The sequence below is a fragment of the Chlorocebus sabaeus genome, chromosome 23 (assembly GCF_047675955.1).
Source record: "Chlorocebus sabaeus isolate Y175 chromosome 23, mChlSab1.0.hap1, whole genome shotgun sequence".
In the NCBI taxonomy this organism is placed as follows: Eukaryota; Metazoa; Chordata; class Mammalia; order Primates; family Cercopithecidae; genus Chlorocebus; species Chlorocebus sabaeus.
In genome coordinates this window covers 37,703,870-37,722,101 of record NC_132926.1, presented here as the reverse complement: position 1 = coordinate 37,722,101, position 18,232 = coordinate 37,703,870, and the positions used below count along the sequence as shown (strand labels likewise).

General features: G+C 36.8%; 1 protein-coding gene across 2 annotated transcripts in view; it reads left to right on the top strand.

Moving 5' to 3' along the window:
• KCTD16 (potassium channel tetramerization domain containing 16) overlaps window positions 1-13,619 on the top strand; it is a 277,086-nt gene extending 263,467 nt beyond the window's left edge. For both annotated transcript variants that reach the window (XM_008014826.3, XM_008014822.3), the window contains exon 3: window positions 1,283-13,619. In XM_008014826.3, the coding sequence (XP_008013017.1) occupies window positions 1,283-1,737 (455 nt within the window). In that variant the 3' untranslated portion in view covers window positions 1,738-13,619. The remainder of the gene's footprint in view (window positions 1-1,282) is intronic.
• Window positions 13,620-18,232: the final 4,613 nt, after the last annotated feature.

The following is an 18,232-nucleotide window of genomic DNA, read 5'->3' as shown; positions in this document are numbered from 1 at the left end:
TTTTTTTTTTTTTTTTTTTTTTTCTGGTTCATGGAGCCACTGTGCATCTGCAACATTGCTGTGCCTTGAAATTGCTAAATGCAGTATTATGAGTCAAGACTCAGAGGAATGGGAGAAGAGGGACTCACATTGGCTAAAAAAATGACACAGAATATAGTTTATCATATAAATGAAAAGCTCACTGGCAAGACTAGCTTCAGGTGTGGCTAGATCCAGATACTTAAAAGTTATAATACGGCCTTTTATTGAATTTCTACATTGTTCCTTGGCGTATTTGCTCTATTACAACAATGGATACTTCACTATGCTCCTATTAAGGAGCTCATGGCCTAGTAGCTAATATGATATATAACAAAATGTAATATGTGCTATAATAGAGGAACTTACAAAGCAGAACTATAATTCAGAGAGGAGAAAAAAGCAAATACGTCTGAGGAGAGGTTAACAAGAAATTCAGAGAAGTTATAACTTGAAAATTGTTTTGAAGTAGAAGCAAAGATTTTACTAACAAGGATACTGAATAAAATGGTTAATTGGTATGGTTATGGCCCTTGGAAGATCTGTATTCAAATCTCAGCTCTGGCACTTTCAAATTGTACAAACTCTGGCAAGTCTCTTAAACTCTTAGGGTCTTAGTTTCCTTGTATGGAAACTGAAATTGAAACTACTGAGTTAACAGAGTTTTCGTTAAGGACCAAGGAGCTGAGGGATACCCAGATAGGGACAGGCACAGAGTCAGTCCCCCTTCCCTGGTTACTGTCATTCTGTTTTGATAGCGTCCTCCTGTTGTACCTGACTGCTGTCACTTGGAGCTTTTCATCAGCTATGGGAAATCGGCTAGCTTTTATTGAGAGTTTACTGTGAGAGAGATACTGCATTAAGAATTTTGACTTATCTAACTCCTTCCTATAACTCCAGATAGTAGGAAAATTATTACCCTTAAACCACAGATGAGGAAAGTGACTCTGAAAATCTAAGGAATGTGCCAAGGTGACAAGCTTAATAAATGATGTTAGCTGGGTATTTCTGACTCCCGTGCTCATGGGCTCAAGCATTATACTGTATTTCCTCTTATATAGCATGCCATCATTAATTTCCTCCCCTCGTGGACTTGGCTTTTGGCTTCTGTTGCAGCCCACCCTGGGTACCACCCTACTTTTTCTAAAAGCATGGTTCCATGGTGCTTCTCTTATGTGTGTTTGTGTGTATGTCCAAGTGCTCTACTGCTACTCCAACTGACCTGGCTGGCATTAATCCTTTGGGTCCTGTGCTTTCTTTTCAGGTGAGCCTTCCAGATGGTCACCCTCACACTGCGATTGCTGCTGCAAGAATGGCAAAGGTGACAAAGAAGGGGAGAGTGGCACGTCTTGCAATGACCTCTCCACATCCAGCTGCGACAGCCAGTCTGAGGCCAGCTCTCCCCAGGAGACGGTCATCTGTGGTCCCGTGACACGCCAGACCAACATCCAGACTCTGGACCGTCCCATCAAGAAGGGCCCCGTCCAGCTGATCCAACAGTCAGAGATGCGGCGGAAAAGCGACTTACTCCGGACTCTGACTTCAGGCTCCAGGGAATCGAACATGAGCAGCAAAAAAAAAGCTGTTAAAGAAAAGCTGTCAATTGAGGAGGAGCTGGAGAAATGTATCCAGGATTTCCTAAAAATCAAAATTCCAGATCGGTTTCCTGAGAGAAAACATCCTTGGCAATCTGAACTTTTACGGAAGTATCATCTATAAGGGAGGGCTGGGGGTGGGAAAATTAAAAAAAAAAAAAAAAAAAAAAAAAAAGTCTTCATTTTGAAATTAACCTCCTAAAGGGAATTCATATTTTAAAGGAAAAAATACAACTAATGATGCACATTTCTTAGAACACAATAGTCCATTGATATACTACTGCCTACTTTACCTAGTTCACCTTAACATGTAAATCCACAGGGTAGATTTCTTTCTAGATGTGGAAGTACAAGAAAATCTTTTTTAGTTATTTGTTTGTTTACTTGGTCCCATGTGCTAAGTATCTTATATATAATGAGAGTCAGCTACATAAAAGTAGCTGAGAGGCCTTGGGAATCGTTTATCCCAAACCGGATTTTTTTCTCTCATCTTCTACCTCCCTCCTTTGAATGAGGGTATGGTAAAAAAAAGATCTGGCCCAATGGCATAAGTTTGGAATTTTAAATTTTGCTTTTTCCTTTTGTTTATGGGGTAAGGGGGGAATGGCAGATTTATATGACTTTTCACTCAAATCTATATGTGCCAGTTTATATTGACTCCGTATGCATGAATATTTGTGCAACATAAGCACAACTAAGTATGTATATACACACTACGCACACGATGCCAGGGCCTAGACATCCCAAGGGCTGTACTCCTGCTCCCAGCAGCCCTCTCTTAGAACATTTCAGATGGATGAGCTTCTGCCTCTTTCTTAAAATTCTTTTGGGAAGATTTCCCAACCTTTCTTCACAACGCTTTCTAACATCAAATGACCCTCATCATCAACAAATTGTATTCCTTATTTTGAAATTAATACCCTCAGGCTCCATTTTACTGCTTTGCTGTTTGTCTGCATTAAGAGAGGATGAGGAGAGCTGGTCAAACATTCTTTGTGTTAAAAAATCAAACATTCGTATTCGCAAAATGTTCTGCTAAATGACCCCACACTCAGCCTTCTCTACCCTGAACTAAATTATCACCTTTCTCTCCATGTTTTCAGAGTTCTTACTGCCCACAGTTTAATGGTGTGTCCTTTCTACGTAATCCACATTTAGTTCTGTGTTCCTGTGTTGTTGTGGAACTAAGGACAACACACAGTACTCGAATAAGGGTCCGGCCTTTTGTTTGTTTTAGAGAAAGTTGTATTCCACATACAATCTAATAATTTCTTATGAAAATTTTAAGCTACGAAGCTACGTTTTTACTTGCTGGTAGCCTTTTCTGTTTGCCTTTGGGATTCGGGGTTTGGCTGTGCCCATGCTAGGGTTTAGCTGTGTCATTTTTATGATGTTTGTAACAACCCAACAGGGTAACTGAAGCTCCAAAGTTAAGGTTTCAGATTTCTAAATGAAACAATCTTTTTCAATTACATCCTGACCAGTATAGACACAGCCAAAAAGAAACTGTTAATAGCCATCCATCCATGTAACTCTGTATTTTACTAAGGTACCAATAGCTCTTTCATAGACTTGTGCTACATGAAGGTTAAAAGACCAGTTTTTATTTTCAGCATTCCTCATGCATTTCAGTGGTAACCAAAAATTGATTTGTCAATTATTAATTGTGTGCCAAGCACTCCTAATTTGTTTCATTGCGTGTGTGTGCATGTGTGTATGTGTATCACAGGTAATAAAGGCAATTGGATGATACCTGTAGGAGGAAAACAATGACTAATTTCTTCCTTTTAAAATCTTTCATTGATGCACATTTATTATGTAAGAGGTTCTGTCTTGGTTTCTGTTCTTAGTGATGATTAGTATATGAATATTTTTCTGAATTTTTGTAATTCTCGCCTTCACACTTGGATGACAGGCTCAGCTAAGTTTTCCTTGTCCTAAAGGTTTGAATGGAGTTTAAAGTTTTACATAAGTGAAAAAGAAAGTATATCTTGGGAGTTGAGTTGTCAAGAGAATTATAATTTATGAATTTAAGTGATGTTCTTTTCTGTATTAATATATTAGCAGATATTTGATCTTAACTACAACATAGCTTTGTTTGTAAAGCCTACCAGTATGTCTTCATTCTTTTCAATGTTTCTTGATAGCATATGAAAATACCATCATCCTAATAACAGAAGATCTTGCAAAGAATCACAGAGCTTAATGGGTCAAGAAGTTGAATTTGGGGAAAATATCCTGAAACTCACTTTGGTCATATGATAATTGTGTTATCACTGGAAGTGCTGTCAAAGACTTTAGTGTCTAACTAAAATGGCCAAAGTTCCAACTTCCTTAAATTTCAGACCTGACTGTAATGGCCTCAAGATAGAGAGATACCCTCATAAGAATTAAAGAATTAAGATGATAGTCAACCCAATATTTCTACTACATTCTTTAAACAGGAAATTAAACACTGCAAAAGGAGTGTTAATGGCAGTGTTCTTCTGACCCCTGACCTGTCATCAGTTTTCTCTGCTCTGACATTCCTTATATACCCAGTGAACAAAGCTAGAATAGAAAACCTGTTTAAAACAATCACAACAGCAGTATTTTTATTTTGGGCCACCTCTCGGCTGGCACCCATCCCATAGTAAAATATTCAAGTAACTAAGATAATAGCATGGCGTTTATTTGTGTGAGTGTTGGTATAGAGATGAACATAGACCTGGCCAGTAAAAGGCTCTGAGGAGGCTTAAAGTACCTAGTTTGAGTGGAGTTGTCAAGTGAGGTTCAGGTAGCCTGCAACATTGGAAATGAGTTCTGGGTAAGTGAGTTATAAGAGTACGTGCTGTAGTAACTCTGGTAGTCACTGTGACTCAGGCATGTTTCCCTGAAGTTAAAATAGTTTTTAGAACTTTTTGTTTAATTCTGAACAAAAAATATATGTGGTTTGCTTCTAGAACATTGGTTATGACAAGGGCCATAAATTGCTAATATAAAGAAAGTAGTAGTATCAAATGGATACAATGAATGGGGAATCACATGTATGGAGCCCCAACTTAGATTGCCTTCTGGGAAATCCCACTAAAATCCAGTGAGCTTGGGGAGATCATTCTCTAAAGGTATGTGAGTCATCTAAAGTCAGAAACGTATTTACAAAGTCCTTCTACCCACTATCAAAAATGAACTGATCCACATTCAGCAGGAAAAGGGGAAGACAGGAATACAAAACTACTAGATCATATGGTAGTGTGATTTTCTTTCCCCCACTAGGAAAAATTGCACTGAAATGCTGTCAAAAAATAATGAAGTGAAGTGGCTTCCAATATATGCACTGATGTTATCCTTTGTATTTATAGGCACAGTTATCTTACTGAAAATGCATGCACAGTGAATTAAAATAAAAGGGGGAACAATGCACAAATAATAAGTTTTCCCTTTGCTCTTTATTCCTTCATAGTTGTATCTATTCCAACCAATTCATTTTGGGGGAACACATTTATTAAAGGGTGCTGACATGGAACTTTTCTCTTTTCAGTTAGCCTTGTTCGATTCAGAGGAACCTTTATCCATAGGCACAGGTGTGTTGCTTGTTCTGGGCCCCATTACTTCCTGTGCTTCTGGATTACTTTTGCTTTCCTGGGCTTTAGATTCTTCTCTGAGTATCCTTTGTTGGTGTCAGACAAAACATGCTCCAATGAGACAAAAGGAAGGCATGTATGGTGTTTTGCAAAATTACTTGATACCAGCTCCCACAATGGGAACCAAATTTTGATTCTTATACATTTTCCTTTGTTGCAATTCCAGCCTTCCAACTTTGTATCTACTATAGAGTGGATCTGTGAATTTGAGTGCTGGTATTTTCTGCCACTATATACCATGCCATGGAATTTGACTAGCCTTAGTCTTCTAGATGATCTTTACTAGAATTAATAAGATTCTCTCTGTGAATTTTTAGGAAGAATTCTTTGTCACCTCCACCTGACACACCAATTTTCAAAAGAAAAACGAAAGGAATTCATTTTTCCTTATGGTGACTCTTTGGCAGATAAACGTTTTTGCCAATTTGCATGCTGGGTTACGGGTTTAGCATGGGCCATTTCTCTCTTTAATGTCTTGGTATTATTGGCGTCTTGCAATCTTGATGCCCCACATTTTCAATTTATTTATTTTCTTTTATATTGTCAAAATAGCACACTAGAGAAAGAACCAGAGTGAACATTCTGTATCCTGAGTTACAATGGAGTTACATGTCATTTGTATAGAACTGTATAATGATTAATATCTGCAGAGAAATTAGACCAAATGAAACCTGCTGGCATAGGTTTGATTTATATTGCCTTCATCATTCTGGTTTCAGACGAAATGGTTATTGCTCTCTACCACTGCTGAAAGAATAGAGTCTTAAACTTTAATAATCACAGCCTTGTGATGCAAACACAGAGCTTATTTATTTGAAATGCCTATTATTCTCATCTTGCTGTATATGTTGGAATGGAGATTCTTTTTCCAGTGATCTCCATTGCAAGCTTTTTAACAGTGTTTTTTAATACTCAGTATGCATAAAATTCATGTGTAGCACTTGTAAAAATGCAGATTCCTTCAACCTATCTTCAAAGAGTCTGATTCGGAAACTTGAAGCAGGGCCAAGAAATTTGTATTTTGAGCTAGTCTCCTTAATAATTTTGATGAAGATTGTCTATAGACCTTATTTTGAAAAATTCTGCTATTTAGGAAATATGCAGAGACCAACAGTTCCTTTACTTCTTAGAAGCATTTCCTCATTTTCTCTTACTTCCTTCCCACTACAAATAAGTCAAAGCATGCATTATTCATTATCTTAAGAGAAAAAACCCAAAGAAAAACATCCTAAGACTAGGGCAGAATAGATTTTCATGAATTCTTTGCCATTTCATCTGCTGTATGTCAACCATAACCCTTTCTCCATATTGTGTGTGTATGTGTATGGGTTTTTTCCCAAAATAAAAGCCTGCTTTATTATAGTCTTAGCTCTGGGTAGATGGGAGCATATCTCTGAGTGAGATGTATTCTAATGATACCCAACAAGAAATAAAAATAATGATCTTTCCCAAGGAGAGTTGTTTATTTCTAGGCCCTTACTTAGTATGAGTAGGAGGAAATTGAAAGTGACCCATAATTTAATGATGTATATGGCCCCAAAGGTGATTCCATTAACTGCACATAAAATATAACCAAAATGAATATGGAATGATTAGTGAATTCAGCTACATTTTACCAAACAAATCCTGTGCCATTGAACTGCTAAATTTGTCCAATTTGAGTCAATCAGGACTATGAAGCTCTCAGATAATTGAAGATCATGAACCCTGACATTAACTAAAAACTTGAAGCCAAACTCATGTTTGAGAATAAATGCCAAAAAAGAAAAAAAAAAAAAGAAAGAAAAGAAAAGAAAAAGAAAGCAAGAAAGAGTGAATTCAAACGGGTTTCAATGATCCAATTGGCTCTATTCATTTAACAGAATAACTGGATACATACCAAATTCCCACATTATAAGAAAGATAAGAATAGAGATTACGCTTGTCATGATCATGAGTGAATATGTGAGTAAATATTATTGCCAAAGGAAAGTGAAGTATGCTTAATGAAACTGTTGAACATGAGCAACTAATTGTGTTAAACTGGCCAAGATTAAAACAAAAATGGTTAAATTTGATTCAGTTTGTTGCCCTCTCTCCTCTGCTTCCTAAGTGGGATTCCTTTTCTGTCCCAGCTTCCTAAGGTTCAAAAATGTTTCTCTTGTTTGTGAACAAATTTTGTTGCCAATTAGGTAAAAAATGTTAAGTTCCCAGACTGTCATCCTTGCATTATTTAGGAAATTTACTTTTAAAAGGATAAAGAAAAATGTGCCTGGCCTAGCAACTATCAAGGGCTTGTCCTGGAGGAGGGCGGGGGTAATCCTCCTGTTAATCAGCTTTGTAAAAGCACTTATATGCCAACCAGAGGGTTTATTAAGTCTCTTGTCTCCAGCAACCTCCTCCATCTTATCAGTTTATTTTTAGAATTGACCTTTAGATAATTTACCTGCATTTGCACAGTGAAAAATCAATATAACTTTATATTCTCTTCCTGCTGACGTGGTCTCCATCCATCACAAATGGAAGCAGAACTGATGTTTAATAAAGTAATGAGAGTTGCTTTCAAATTATATCAGTGTGAATGTGTGAGTGTGCACATAACCATGTGCAATTTTTAGGTTTATGTCAGTTCAGTGGATAATGTGTGTGGGAGTGCTGAGTATATGGAAAAAGCCTTTGGTTGCATAGTTTAACAGCTTTTTATTTCAGCACAATAGTTTGTCTTTACTGTGGATGTCAGTCCTTGAGAATGTTAAGTAAAGCTGGTCTCCTCATGTGGAATTTAAACAATACTGTTTTCTGGGGAAAATTCAAACTCATATCCATGTATATAGTGAAGAGTGGCATCTTATTCAAAAAAAGAATGCATTTTTCAAAGCTAAAATAGACATAGAATACACATTAATCATCAGTAGTCTTTTTTAATTGCAGCCAGTGGTCAGTGGTATATCTACACCTTTAGGTGAGAGACAGAAAAATTTCAGGAAACTCTCCTTGATTCATGTGGGTTATGTGCATTTAAGGCCATGGTTTTCAACCAGGGGTGGTTTTGCATCCCAGAGGTCTTTTGGCAATGCCTGGAGATATTTTTTGTTTCATGATTTGAGGGGTGCTACTGACACTTGATGGGTATAGGCCAGAGTTGCTGCTAAATATCCTACAGTGCACTGGAAAGCCCTCCATATCAAAAAGTTATCCAGCCCACAATGTCAATAGTGCTTAGCTTGAGAAACTCTAAATTAAGCATGGGTTTAAATTTGTCAAGGCATTTTTTTTTTTTCTGTACCATATACGGAAGTCTTCCAGGTCAAGAAATAGGATAAAATAGAAAAATAAAAATCAGAACCAGTTTAAATGTGCATAGGAATTGTATGTATGGAAATTATTTGAAGTTACACGTAATTATCTCTTTATACACATGTGAAAGCTGAGATTTAGAGAAATAGGAAACTTTTTCCAGGGATCTGGTAGTGATGAGGAAGGCCTGTAGTTTATGTGTCTTGTCTTCTTCTACTTCAGTCTTTCTGCTTCAGAAAAATTATACTTCAGGGATGTTGTCAATCTTTTAACAGCTAAGTGTGCTTGTTGTGAAGCACTCTGGGATCCCTTTCAGTTTACATGATCCTGTTAAAGATGTTTCCCAAGCTGATCAACAGTAGACCACAAGGTGCTCTCAGAAATGAAACCAGTAAGGGGGACAAAGTGTTTAGAGCAGGCCAACGATTTCATTGTCTGTAACTGCTTATCATACACTTTGTTACTTTGAGTTGAATATTCCCTCACTGAGGATGGTAAAATCTTATTGGAAAATATGTTTCGTAGACTTACACAGCGGGGGCTCCCATGTTCTTGTTTCCAAACGTGACAAAGTCTAAGCACAAGTCCTGGCTACTGAGCCTTATTGTTTAGTTTACATGTACTGACTTTATTAGAACACAAAGCACATTTGTGTCTGATATGATTTGACATTTTTCTTTTAATTTATCATACCAACGTCCCAGGGATGGAATAATGATAGGGTCATTCTAATTCCATTTTATACACAGGAAACTAAGGACCCAGAAAGTTTAAATCAGTCATTTATTTGTTCATTTATGCATATATCCAGCAAATATTTGTTGGGTACATACCATATATAGGTCACTGTCATGAGCATTATAATGTCTAAGCAATCAAATTTGGAATAAAGAACTTGAATTAAGTTCATTCAGATCCTAGACTGACATTATTTCTGTATGTAGTTCTGATCAATATTCTAGAATTATGGTTTAAATATCAAGTTATAGATAATATATATTACAGATTTATTATTATGTACCAAAAACTCTACTAAGTACTTTTCATGCCTTATCTCATTTAATCCTATCATAATCCAATGAAGTAAGCCCTACCACTATCCTCTCTTTACAGATGAGGTCAGTGAGGCTCAGAAAGATAAAGTAGCACATAAAGGCTCATAGCTAAAAAGTGGCAGAGCCAGATTTTCCTCTGAGATTTTTAGACTCTAAAGGCTGCTGGCTCAACCATCTCATTGTACAACCTATTCTCTCTATTCTCTGAACTTTGCCTGTTTCTACTCTCTCCTATTCTAAACAAGGTGGGATCTCAGTCTGACATCCTTCCTAAAAGTCATCAGTTTTATTTTTTTTAATTGCAAATGCCATTAGACTTGCATCTGCCTAGGAGGTAAAGGAAGGGCAGATTTGCTACAGGTTGTACTTTATGCCACAAAAATTTTCAAGGGGGCAATAATGTTGTAGAACAAGTATCTGGTGAGCACTGACATCCTAAGAAACTCACCATGATAAGCTAGCTTCCATGTTAGGAGAAAATGACACCTGCAATTGCTTGCTGTGCTGCATACAGGTCAATAGGGCAAGCTTCAGGAGAAGTAAAATAGGTGTATGAGCATGTTTATGTGTGTTTATATATGAGTGTATCTATGTCTCTGCTATTTTCATCTTTTGGCTTGTTAAACAATCTCAGTTTTTTATTCAAGACAGGTCAAAAGTCCAAATGTGATTAACTGCCCTCAGCATCTCATTGTTACTCTTATAAGTTGGGAAAAAGAGAGGCAGCTTTAGAAAAGAAACTTCACCGAAATACGTGCATGTGTGTGAGTGCGTATGTGTGTGTGTGAGGAGTGTGTGTATTTATGTGTGTTGTGTGTGTTTATGTGTAAAATTATGTGTATATATGTACATATGTGTGTACATCTATCTTAATGTATATATATACATATCTATATAGCTATACATATGTATACACCCATGAACAAAGCTCATAGCTTAAAACTTTGGAATTTTGAGTTTGGAGAACTTATTATTATTACAATTTATATTTGGTTTCCTAGATGGTCTAATATAGTTCTATTTCCCAAAATTCTCTTCCACTAAAAGTGGATATATTTATTTATGGTGCCGAGAACATTAACAAAATATTTAGATTTAATATCTATGGATAATGAACCAAAAAGAGTGCATTTAAGGAAACACCAAACTTGTAAAAACTGGCTCTCTTATCCAAACCATTTGTTGGAATTTCAAACTACATGTTTTCAAACTTCTTCATTCAAAAACAAAAACAAAACAAAACAAAAAACAAAAACAAAAACAGAAAAAAAACCCAAACACTACCAAATGAACAGTCATAATGTTTAAGAAGAAAAAGAAAAATGTAAGTGTATGATAGCACAAATTCAATGGTTATTGTCCTAGTGGTGCTTCACTTACCTATTGGTTAATTTATTATATCCTGGTTAATTTCACTTTATCACTTATGAGGGTTCCTGTGTCCCTACATGATTTGTCGGTGCAGCTAATTATCTGTTTAATTATTAAAGCTATAGTAAATAATTTATAATATGCATACTGTAAATAGATACTAAAGGTCAAGGGCACATTGTAATAATCACAAATTTTTAGTCTCCTGCAAATAACCCTTAAAGCCTGTTTATACAGTACCCAAATACTCGCTCACAGAAAGAACAATGTAAATCAAATACAAGAAAACCTTACTTACCTATTTTGGCATTCTACAGACATAACAACCAAATGACCGAATTTTGGGCATCTTAAGGATACAGTAAGTTTTGTACTCATTCATAGCCATGTGCTTTGCATATTATTGGGGAATGTGGAAAATATTTAAAGTCAACTTGTGCAAATAGAGATTCCCCGCTGCTCCTTGGGATCAGTTTGTATGCACACAAGCCCATGCCTTCAACTGACAGTCCTAGCACAGATCCCTCCTCCCAGAGATCTGTCAGAAGCACTTGTAAACTAATCAAGCACGGTCACTGAATCCTTTTTTCACCAGCCTTCTGCAGATGTTGTCTTAAAACATAAGAAAGAAAATCCATTTTTTTAAAGCAATGAAATGTTCTAATTAGGTTTGAGAACATTTGAAGGAGTGATTGTTTTCTCCCCAAAATTTTGGAGCAGAGGGGAGGTTTTACATCATCCTAACTTCATGTTCCTCTGTCATTTTATTTTATTTATTTATTTTTAATTCCAAAGGAGAAAGTTGAATCAGGAGAATTTGTCTTAAAACATTCTGTTTAGTTTAGAGATGGACAAACTAATGTATTTTTGTAAATCATGGGTGGCAGATGTCAAAATCTCTCATTAATTATCCTGTTTTTATCCCTAAGGAAATTGATTCATGAATTATTGGAAAGGTATTCTAGTTAAAACACACAGAAACACAAATTTAGGGGAGCTGCACTTCAGAGTCCCACTGTAATCTGTTAACAGAATCTGCTTTAAATGAGTCACTCCTGAGATTGGCAATGACTCCCAGCTTAGTCTGTAAAATCAGGAATCTTTGTGTTCGCTGAAGGAACTTAATAATCCTAGTTGAATTCCTCTTCTCCATCTCTTTCAAAACCAGAGCACTGGGTCGAACCTAACCAGCAAAATAATTTGTCCAAATTAAATTGATGTGTTTACGTAATATCAGCACCACCCTTTACACTTTTAAAGTTAAAGACCCTGTTGACCAGGTTACCTGGAAATCTCAAATGCATCTGACCAGGGATTATCAAGCTCCTCATGACATCTGTTTCTGATGCAATGAATGTGATGTTACCACAAATAGAGGATTCTGAATTTTGCTGGTACTAATGCTCAGTGGTGACTTACTGGGGCCTTGCTTATGTTACCTTTTCCTGCCCTCATTCAAGCATTTGATGACTTGGGTCAGTTTGTTGCACATTGATGAATAACAAGTGACACCCAATGAAATTACCTCTTCTCCTTTCCAATACAGTTCACTTGTACATAAATGTAACGTCAAATTGTTTACAGGTTATTTTTGTGTGTAATTGTGATAGCAGATTTAGCTCAAACTTTAAAGGAATTTGTTTACTGACTGGTGTTAAAATGAATGTGCTTATTACAGTATAAACATCATTAATTATGGACTCACATGAATGCATGTCTACATGTCGTCAGTTCTCAGCAGCTCGGTTATTCAGCAAAAAGTCTGCAGTCTGTGAATAGCAAATATGCATAAACTACTGTGACTCTAATAACGCAGTAACTGTTTTTACCTTGGGATGTAACACTGTAGATCTTAGCCTGCTGTATTTCTTTCTTACCTATTTGTTTTGCGAGAAAAACATAATAGAAAATACTACTACTAATTGTCCCAATGGAATTGCACATCATTTTGGCAATCATTGGTTCACTCAGAAGGCAACTGCCTATAGATGGAACAGCCCTGAGCAACATATAAATATATACATGCATATCTATGTATGCAATATCTACACTGCAAATTACTACCATCTATTATCACTGCCAATGGAAACAAACTACTCTTTTCTTTGGATTCATTGATGGATATAAAAAAATTAATTTGCTATTAACTGCTTTCATATTCTGTTTAGTTCTTATAGTATGGTAAATGATACAGGTGCAGTATCAGTATTGTAAAATTGTGTGGTGAAAACTACAAAAGTCATTCTGTGGATATATTTTAAAAGGAAGAACAGAAACTATATTTCAGATTCTTGTGTGAATATAATTACAGAATAGGTAACTATTTTTATGTGTTTCCATAAATGACTCCATTTCATATGCATTGTAATTTAGCACCAATCATAATAAATCATTTGGTAACATTTAGTTGTTATATATATCTATTTCCAGTGTACATAAGAGACTGATGAGTCAACATTATTTCATGCTAACTCAAGAAATTTAGATGAAAGATAATTACCCTTGCAATTAGTTTACTTCCGGTGTGTTGTGGCAGCATTCTGAGTTGGGGTACAGAAAAGGAGAAGACTTAATGAGTTGGTTATTTGATATACTTAGAATTAAACTGTAATAGGTGGAGGCCTTGCCTTTGTCTCTTGCTAATTGGATGGCTTTGTACTATTTTTCAAACCTCTTTAAACACCAGTTTCCTTATCTGTAAATAGGAAATAGAAATAATGGATACATCACAAGGTTCTCGTGAGAGTTAGATAATCCATATAAAGCACTTATCACAGTATCTTGTACATTAAATATGTGCTTAATAACCCTTATCCATTCTTATTACTATTATTCCAAAATGCAAATTTAACAAAGGAATTCAGCTTCACACTGAATATCTGAAAATATATATATATATATATATATATATTACTCTTTACCATTTTATGACATTGCTAATAGTGCTAAGCATTATGTTTTTTAATCAGAAGGGAAAATTCTACAAAAAATAATTTTACAGCTTGGGAGAGCTTTAGAAATAATTCATCCTTTTGCTATTGTGAGTGTTTTTGGTGGCATACTTGCCCCATGATACGCACTGAAAAAATGGAGGGAATTGGGCAATGTAAAGTTTGAAAGATGTAATCTGCTTTACACATTCCACCTTGCACTTTTAAAATGCTCTTTATTATATTTAAAGCCCTGGAAATTTTGCAGAAAACAAAACAAAACAAAAACTTTCAAACTTTAACCCAGAATCTCCCAGACTGGTCTCACCAAAGATTCTTCTGGTTTTGAGAAATACACTTTGGGAAATGCTTATTTAACCTATTCCCTTCCTTGTATTTCTTGTACAGAAGGGGAAAGTTATGATCTAGAGAGGAAGAGATTATTCTGGGTCTAGAATTGCATCTGTGGACTCAGGCTAGGACACTTTCTCGTAAGCTATCTCATGTAAGTGAGATAACAGTTACAGCTTCGTTTTGAGAAACTATTCTAAAGTCACAACATCCATACTGCATGGACCCAAAGTAAAAAGTCCCACAAGGTACAGAAGGCCAAGCAGGAGAAGGTGAGGATCTAGTCTACAGGAATCCTTCTTAAAACTCTGTTACCACTGAGATCACTTAGGAATGAGATGTAGAGTCTATTTTGCCTTAATAAGCTGATCTTTAGCAATAATGGCTACAGGGATGCTGTACCATGCTGAATTTCAGTCCACAAGAGGGATGGACGCTTAGATAGACCAAAGTGATGCAGGGGTTTGGAGAGAAAGTTTTCCCATTAATTCTTTTGTGGAAAGCTGATGGCTTTCCTCTGAAAACTTGAGAGAGAGGAAGCAACTGTGATGGAGAATTGTGAAGTTAATGACCTCCAAAGCCTTAGAAATTGACTAAATAGAGCCAAAACTTCATTAAATTTAGGCACAGGGAAAGGCTAGGCCTCCACTGTTCCAGAATGATATAGACAAGTAAAGAACCAACATCAAAAGAAAAAGTTGGCTGCGTATTTACAGGATGAACAGCAGGAAGGAATTTGTCACCATTGTTCTGCCCAGAACAGCAGCTAGTTTTCCTCAAAAACCAAGCGTCCTGAGAACACTCCCTAAAGCTTCTGCGATGTGGGTGGTGAGGACACAAGGGGGTTCTCTTTACTTGCTGGGAGCCTGGGTGGAGAAAAGGGTGTATGGGGAGCCCAGGAATACAGTGGTGGCGGATCAGGGGAAAGACTCCTCTTGAGCTCTGTGGGGAGATTTGGGGAGATTTGTACATAGCCACTGATCAAAAACTCGTCCTTCTGACAAATTGAATTGAACAGGACTTGATCAGAAGGATCATAATTTTTGCAACGAGGACAGTGAAATAGGAAAAAATACCAACTGCTCAGACCATACTTCTTCCCTCCAATTTCAACCCAAAGGCAGCATTCCTTCCTATGACTAAAAAATATTCAGAGCCCACATCAGTCTTGTCCCAAATGGCAACTGCCACGGAAACAGGTCATAATAAGTCTTCATTTCAATAAAGGGATGATAAAAACCTTTAGCCAGGCAGAGCAGCTTCAGCCTTAAGGAAGCCAGCCTCATGTTGCTGAGTTAAAAAAAAAATCAATAGGTCAGCAACAAAGGCTCAGGAGGGCAGGGTTTTCAAATTCTAAGATTGCCAGAGAGCTCCATGTACACCCCATAAACCCCTTGCTTATTCTTAGCTACCATGTTATAAAAGCACCAAAAAGAAATTCTGAGGACTAAGCTCAGTCTTTGACTTGTGTTTCTCTTTCTTCTAACTCACCATATGTCGTGTCTTTAGGGTAGCAAGAAACAAAAACACCCTACAAAACTGGAAGATAGCTAGTATATTGAAATGGTATTGCTCTTCCTCTGTGGCTAGGTCTGAGATCAAACATGCTATTCAAGCCTGTCTGCTTCCTGATGGATATGCAGCAATTAAATGGGATATCTCCAAGATACAAAATCACAGACACTTAGGTACATTTGACACAAATAAAGCTTTTCTCCTCTCCGTCCTCCCTGGATGTTCTACTTTTTTCTATACATTTCTTTTTCTCTCTTTTTATTCTGTTTGTTCTTCATGTGTCTGGAGTACAGGGTAAACATGTTTAATAAATCACAGCATCCTTTATCTAACAGTGCCCCTTTTCCCCACCATACACTTTTCTTGAAACCTCAGTTTATTCATCTAGTTTGTGACTGAGGACATTGAAGGAGATATATTTTTTGCACCATTTTATCATCCCTTTATCAACTGATTTTTACCTCAGTTCTGGCTGGTCTCCTATTTGAAGGAAGAGGTGGAGGTGGGGAGGATTTGGTGGTTTCCAAATGTTGACCATTTTAGATTGTCTTTGAGAGAAAACAGCAAGTCTATCTAGAAGGAAACGAAAGACAAGGAGAAGGTGAGTTGAATGCTGGTGAACTGTGGTCTGTGATCCTAAAGCTATTGCAGATGGGTGAGCTACCTTTACTGTTTTCTCTCTGGGGATGAAGTGGACACTCAAGGCCTTTCCCTGCTAATTTCCACACATGCCCCAGTTTAATGACTCCTTTTCTGCATTAACATTAACCATTTGTTCCAGAAAGTCCAGCATGAATTTCTGTTTTGTCTTTAACATGGATAGACGGGAAGGGATTGGAAATGGTGAGAAAGTAGTAAACTTATTGGAGTTAGACAGAGAAGCCACAGAGTTAGCCGCAAATCATTCTTTCTCTCTTTGCCCCCGGGAAAGAGTGGCCCTTCGTACCTAGAAATAATAGTCTGTCATTTTTTTTTTTTTTTCAATCAGGAGATGGATGCCCTAGTCTCTCCATTACCTGACATTAACAAATGTGAGAGAGTATGAGGAGGGAAAAAGATGTTAATAACAATCAGGTTTGTGTACCTGAAGCATAAGAGAGCTTTTTTCCTGCTAGAGTAAATGAATAACACAGTAATTAACTTGATCTACTCTTTAGGGAGCTACTACCTACAGGTCCCTTTGCAAAGCCCAGGCTTTATGCTCATAGTGCAATGGTGTTCACAATGTCCTCTGGCACCTTGAGGTTTGCAGCATGTATTCTTATTCATCTATAGTTTCTGAAAGCTAAAGCAACAAGTGGGGACTTGGAAAGGACTGCATCATTTTCCTCTTAGTTATTTCCTATAACATAACTTCTCATGAGTCTGTACAACTATGGAGTATCTTACACTGCTGTTTATGATGCTTTGAGGAAGTGCTGGAAATATAGCAGATTAAAAATTAGCCAAAAGAATATACGAACATGTCAATATCAGCTGTTTCCCATATTTTGTGGTACTCTTTTTTTAATAAGTAAATATCAACCAAAGACAAAAACATACAAGGGGAAAGGGTGCCTTCTTTTTTGAATAGGAAAAATTGATTGTTTACTGTTTTATGACATACAGGCAATATAAATCCCATCCTTTTGGACCCAAGACTGTGAAAGCACCCAAACAGAAAAAGGTCTCCAAAGTACACAAGACCCAGATTCAAGGATTCCTATATGTATGCCAACAACCTTAAGGGAAGAGCTGGAGAAAGTCTCAACATAAATGCAGAGCTCTGAGGATATGTTTTTAAAGCCTGAGAAACAGAGCAAAATGACAAGAGGTAAAACAATTATATATCCTACAGGTACAAAATTTTAGTACATTTCTTACAGATCCAACTTCATTGATACAATCTCATGATTTTTTCTTTCTTCCAGACATTTCCCTTCCTTTGACACTAATTCTGTTTCTGCTCTGATTATCTTATTGGAATTTCTCAGAGTACCTATAAAAGAGGCATAACGTAGGTGGCAAGGAGTTGAAGTGAAATAGGTTCTGGGAATGGGGAGAAAAATGGTCTTGAGCCTTGTTTCTCAAAGTCCATTCTATAAACAGGCAGCTTAGAACTATAGAGTCTCAGAACCACTCCCACTTCCAGTCCTACTGGATCAGAATCTGAATTTTAACAGAACCCAAGGACACATGTCACATACACATTAAAGTTTGAGAAATATTGGCCTATAAAATATGGCAGAATTAATAGTGCTATCCTCAGAGACAAAAAGGAGAGTTTGAGACAAGGGGTATATGGAAGGTAGATTCTTCTAAGTGGGGTCGTGGCATTAGGTAATGTGGAGGTTGCCATGTGAGCAATAAAAACACCACTGGCCTCAGCAAAAACTTTACACTCCAGTAGGGATTGGGGTCCTCCTTTAGCTTCCTTAAAGAGAATAATTGTCAGCCAAGAATTTTGTATCCAGCAAAACTAAGTTTCATAAATAAAAGAGAAATAAAGTCATTTTCAG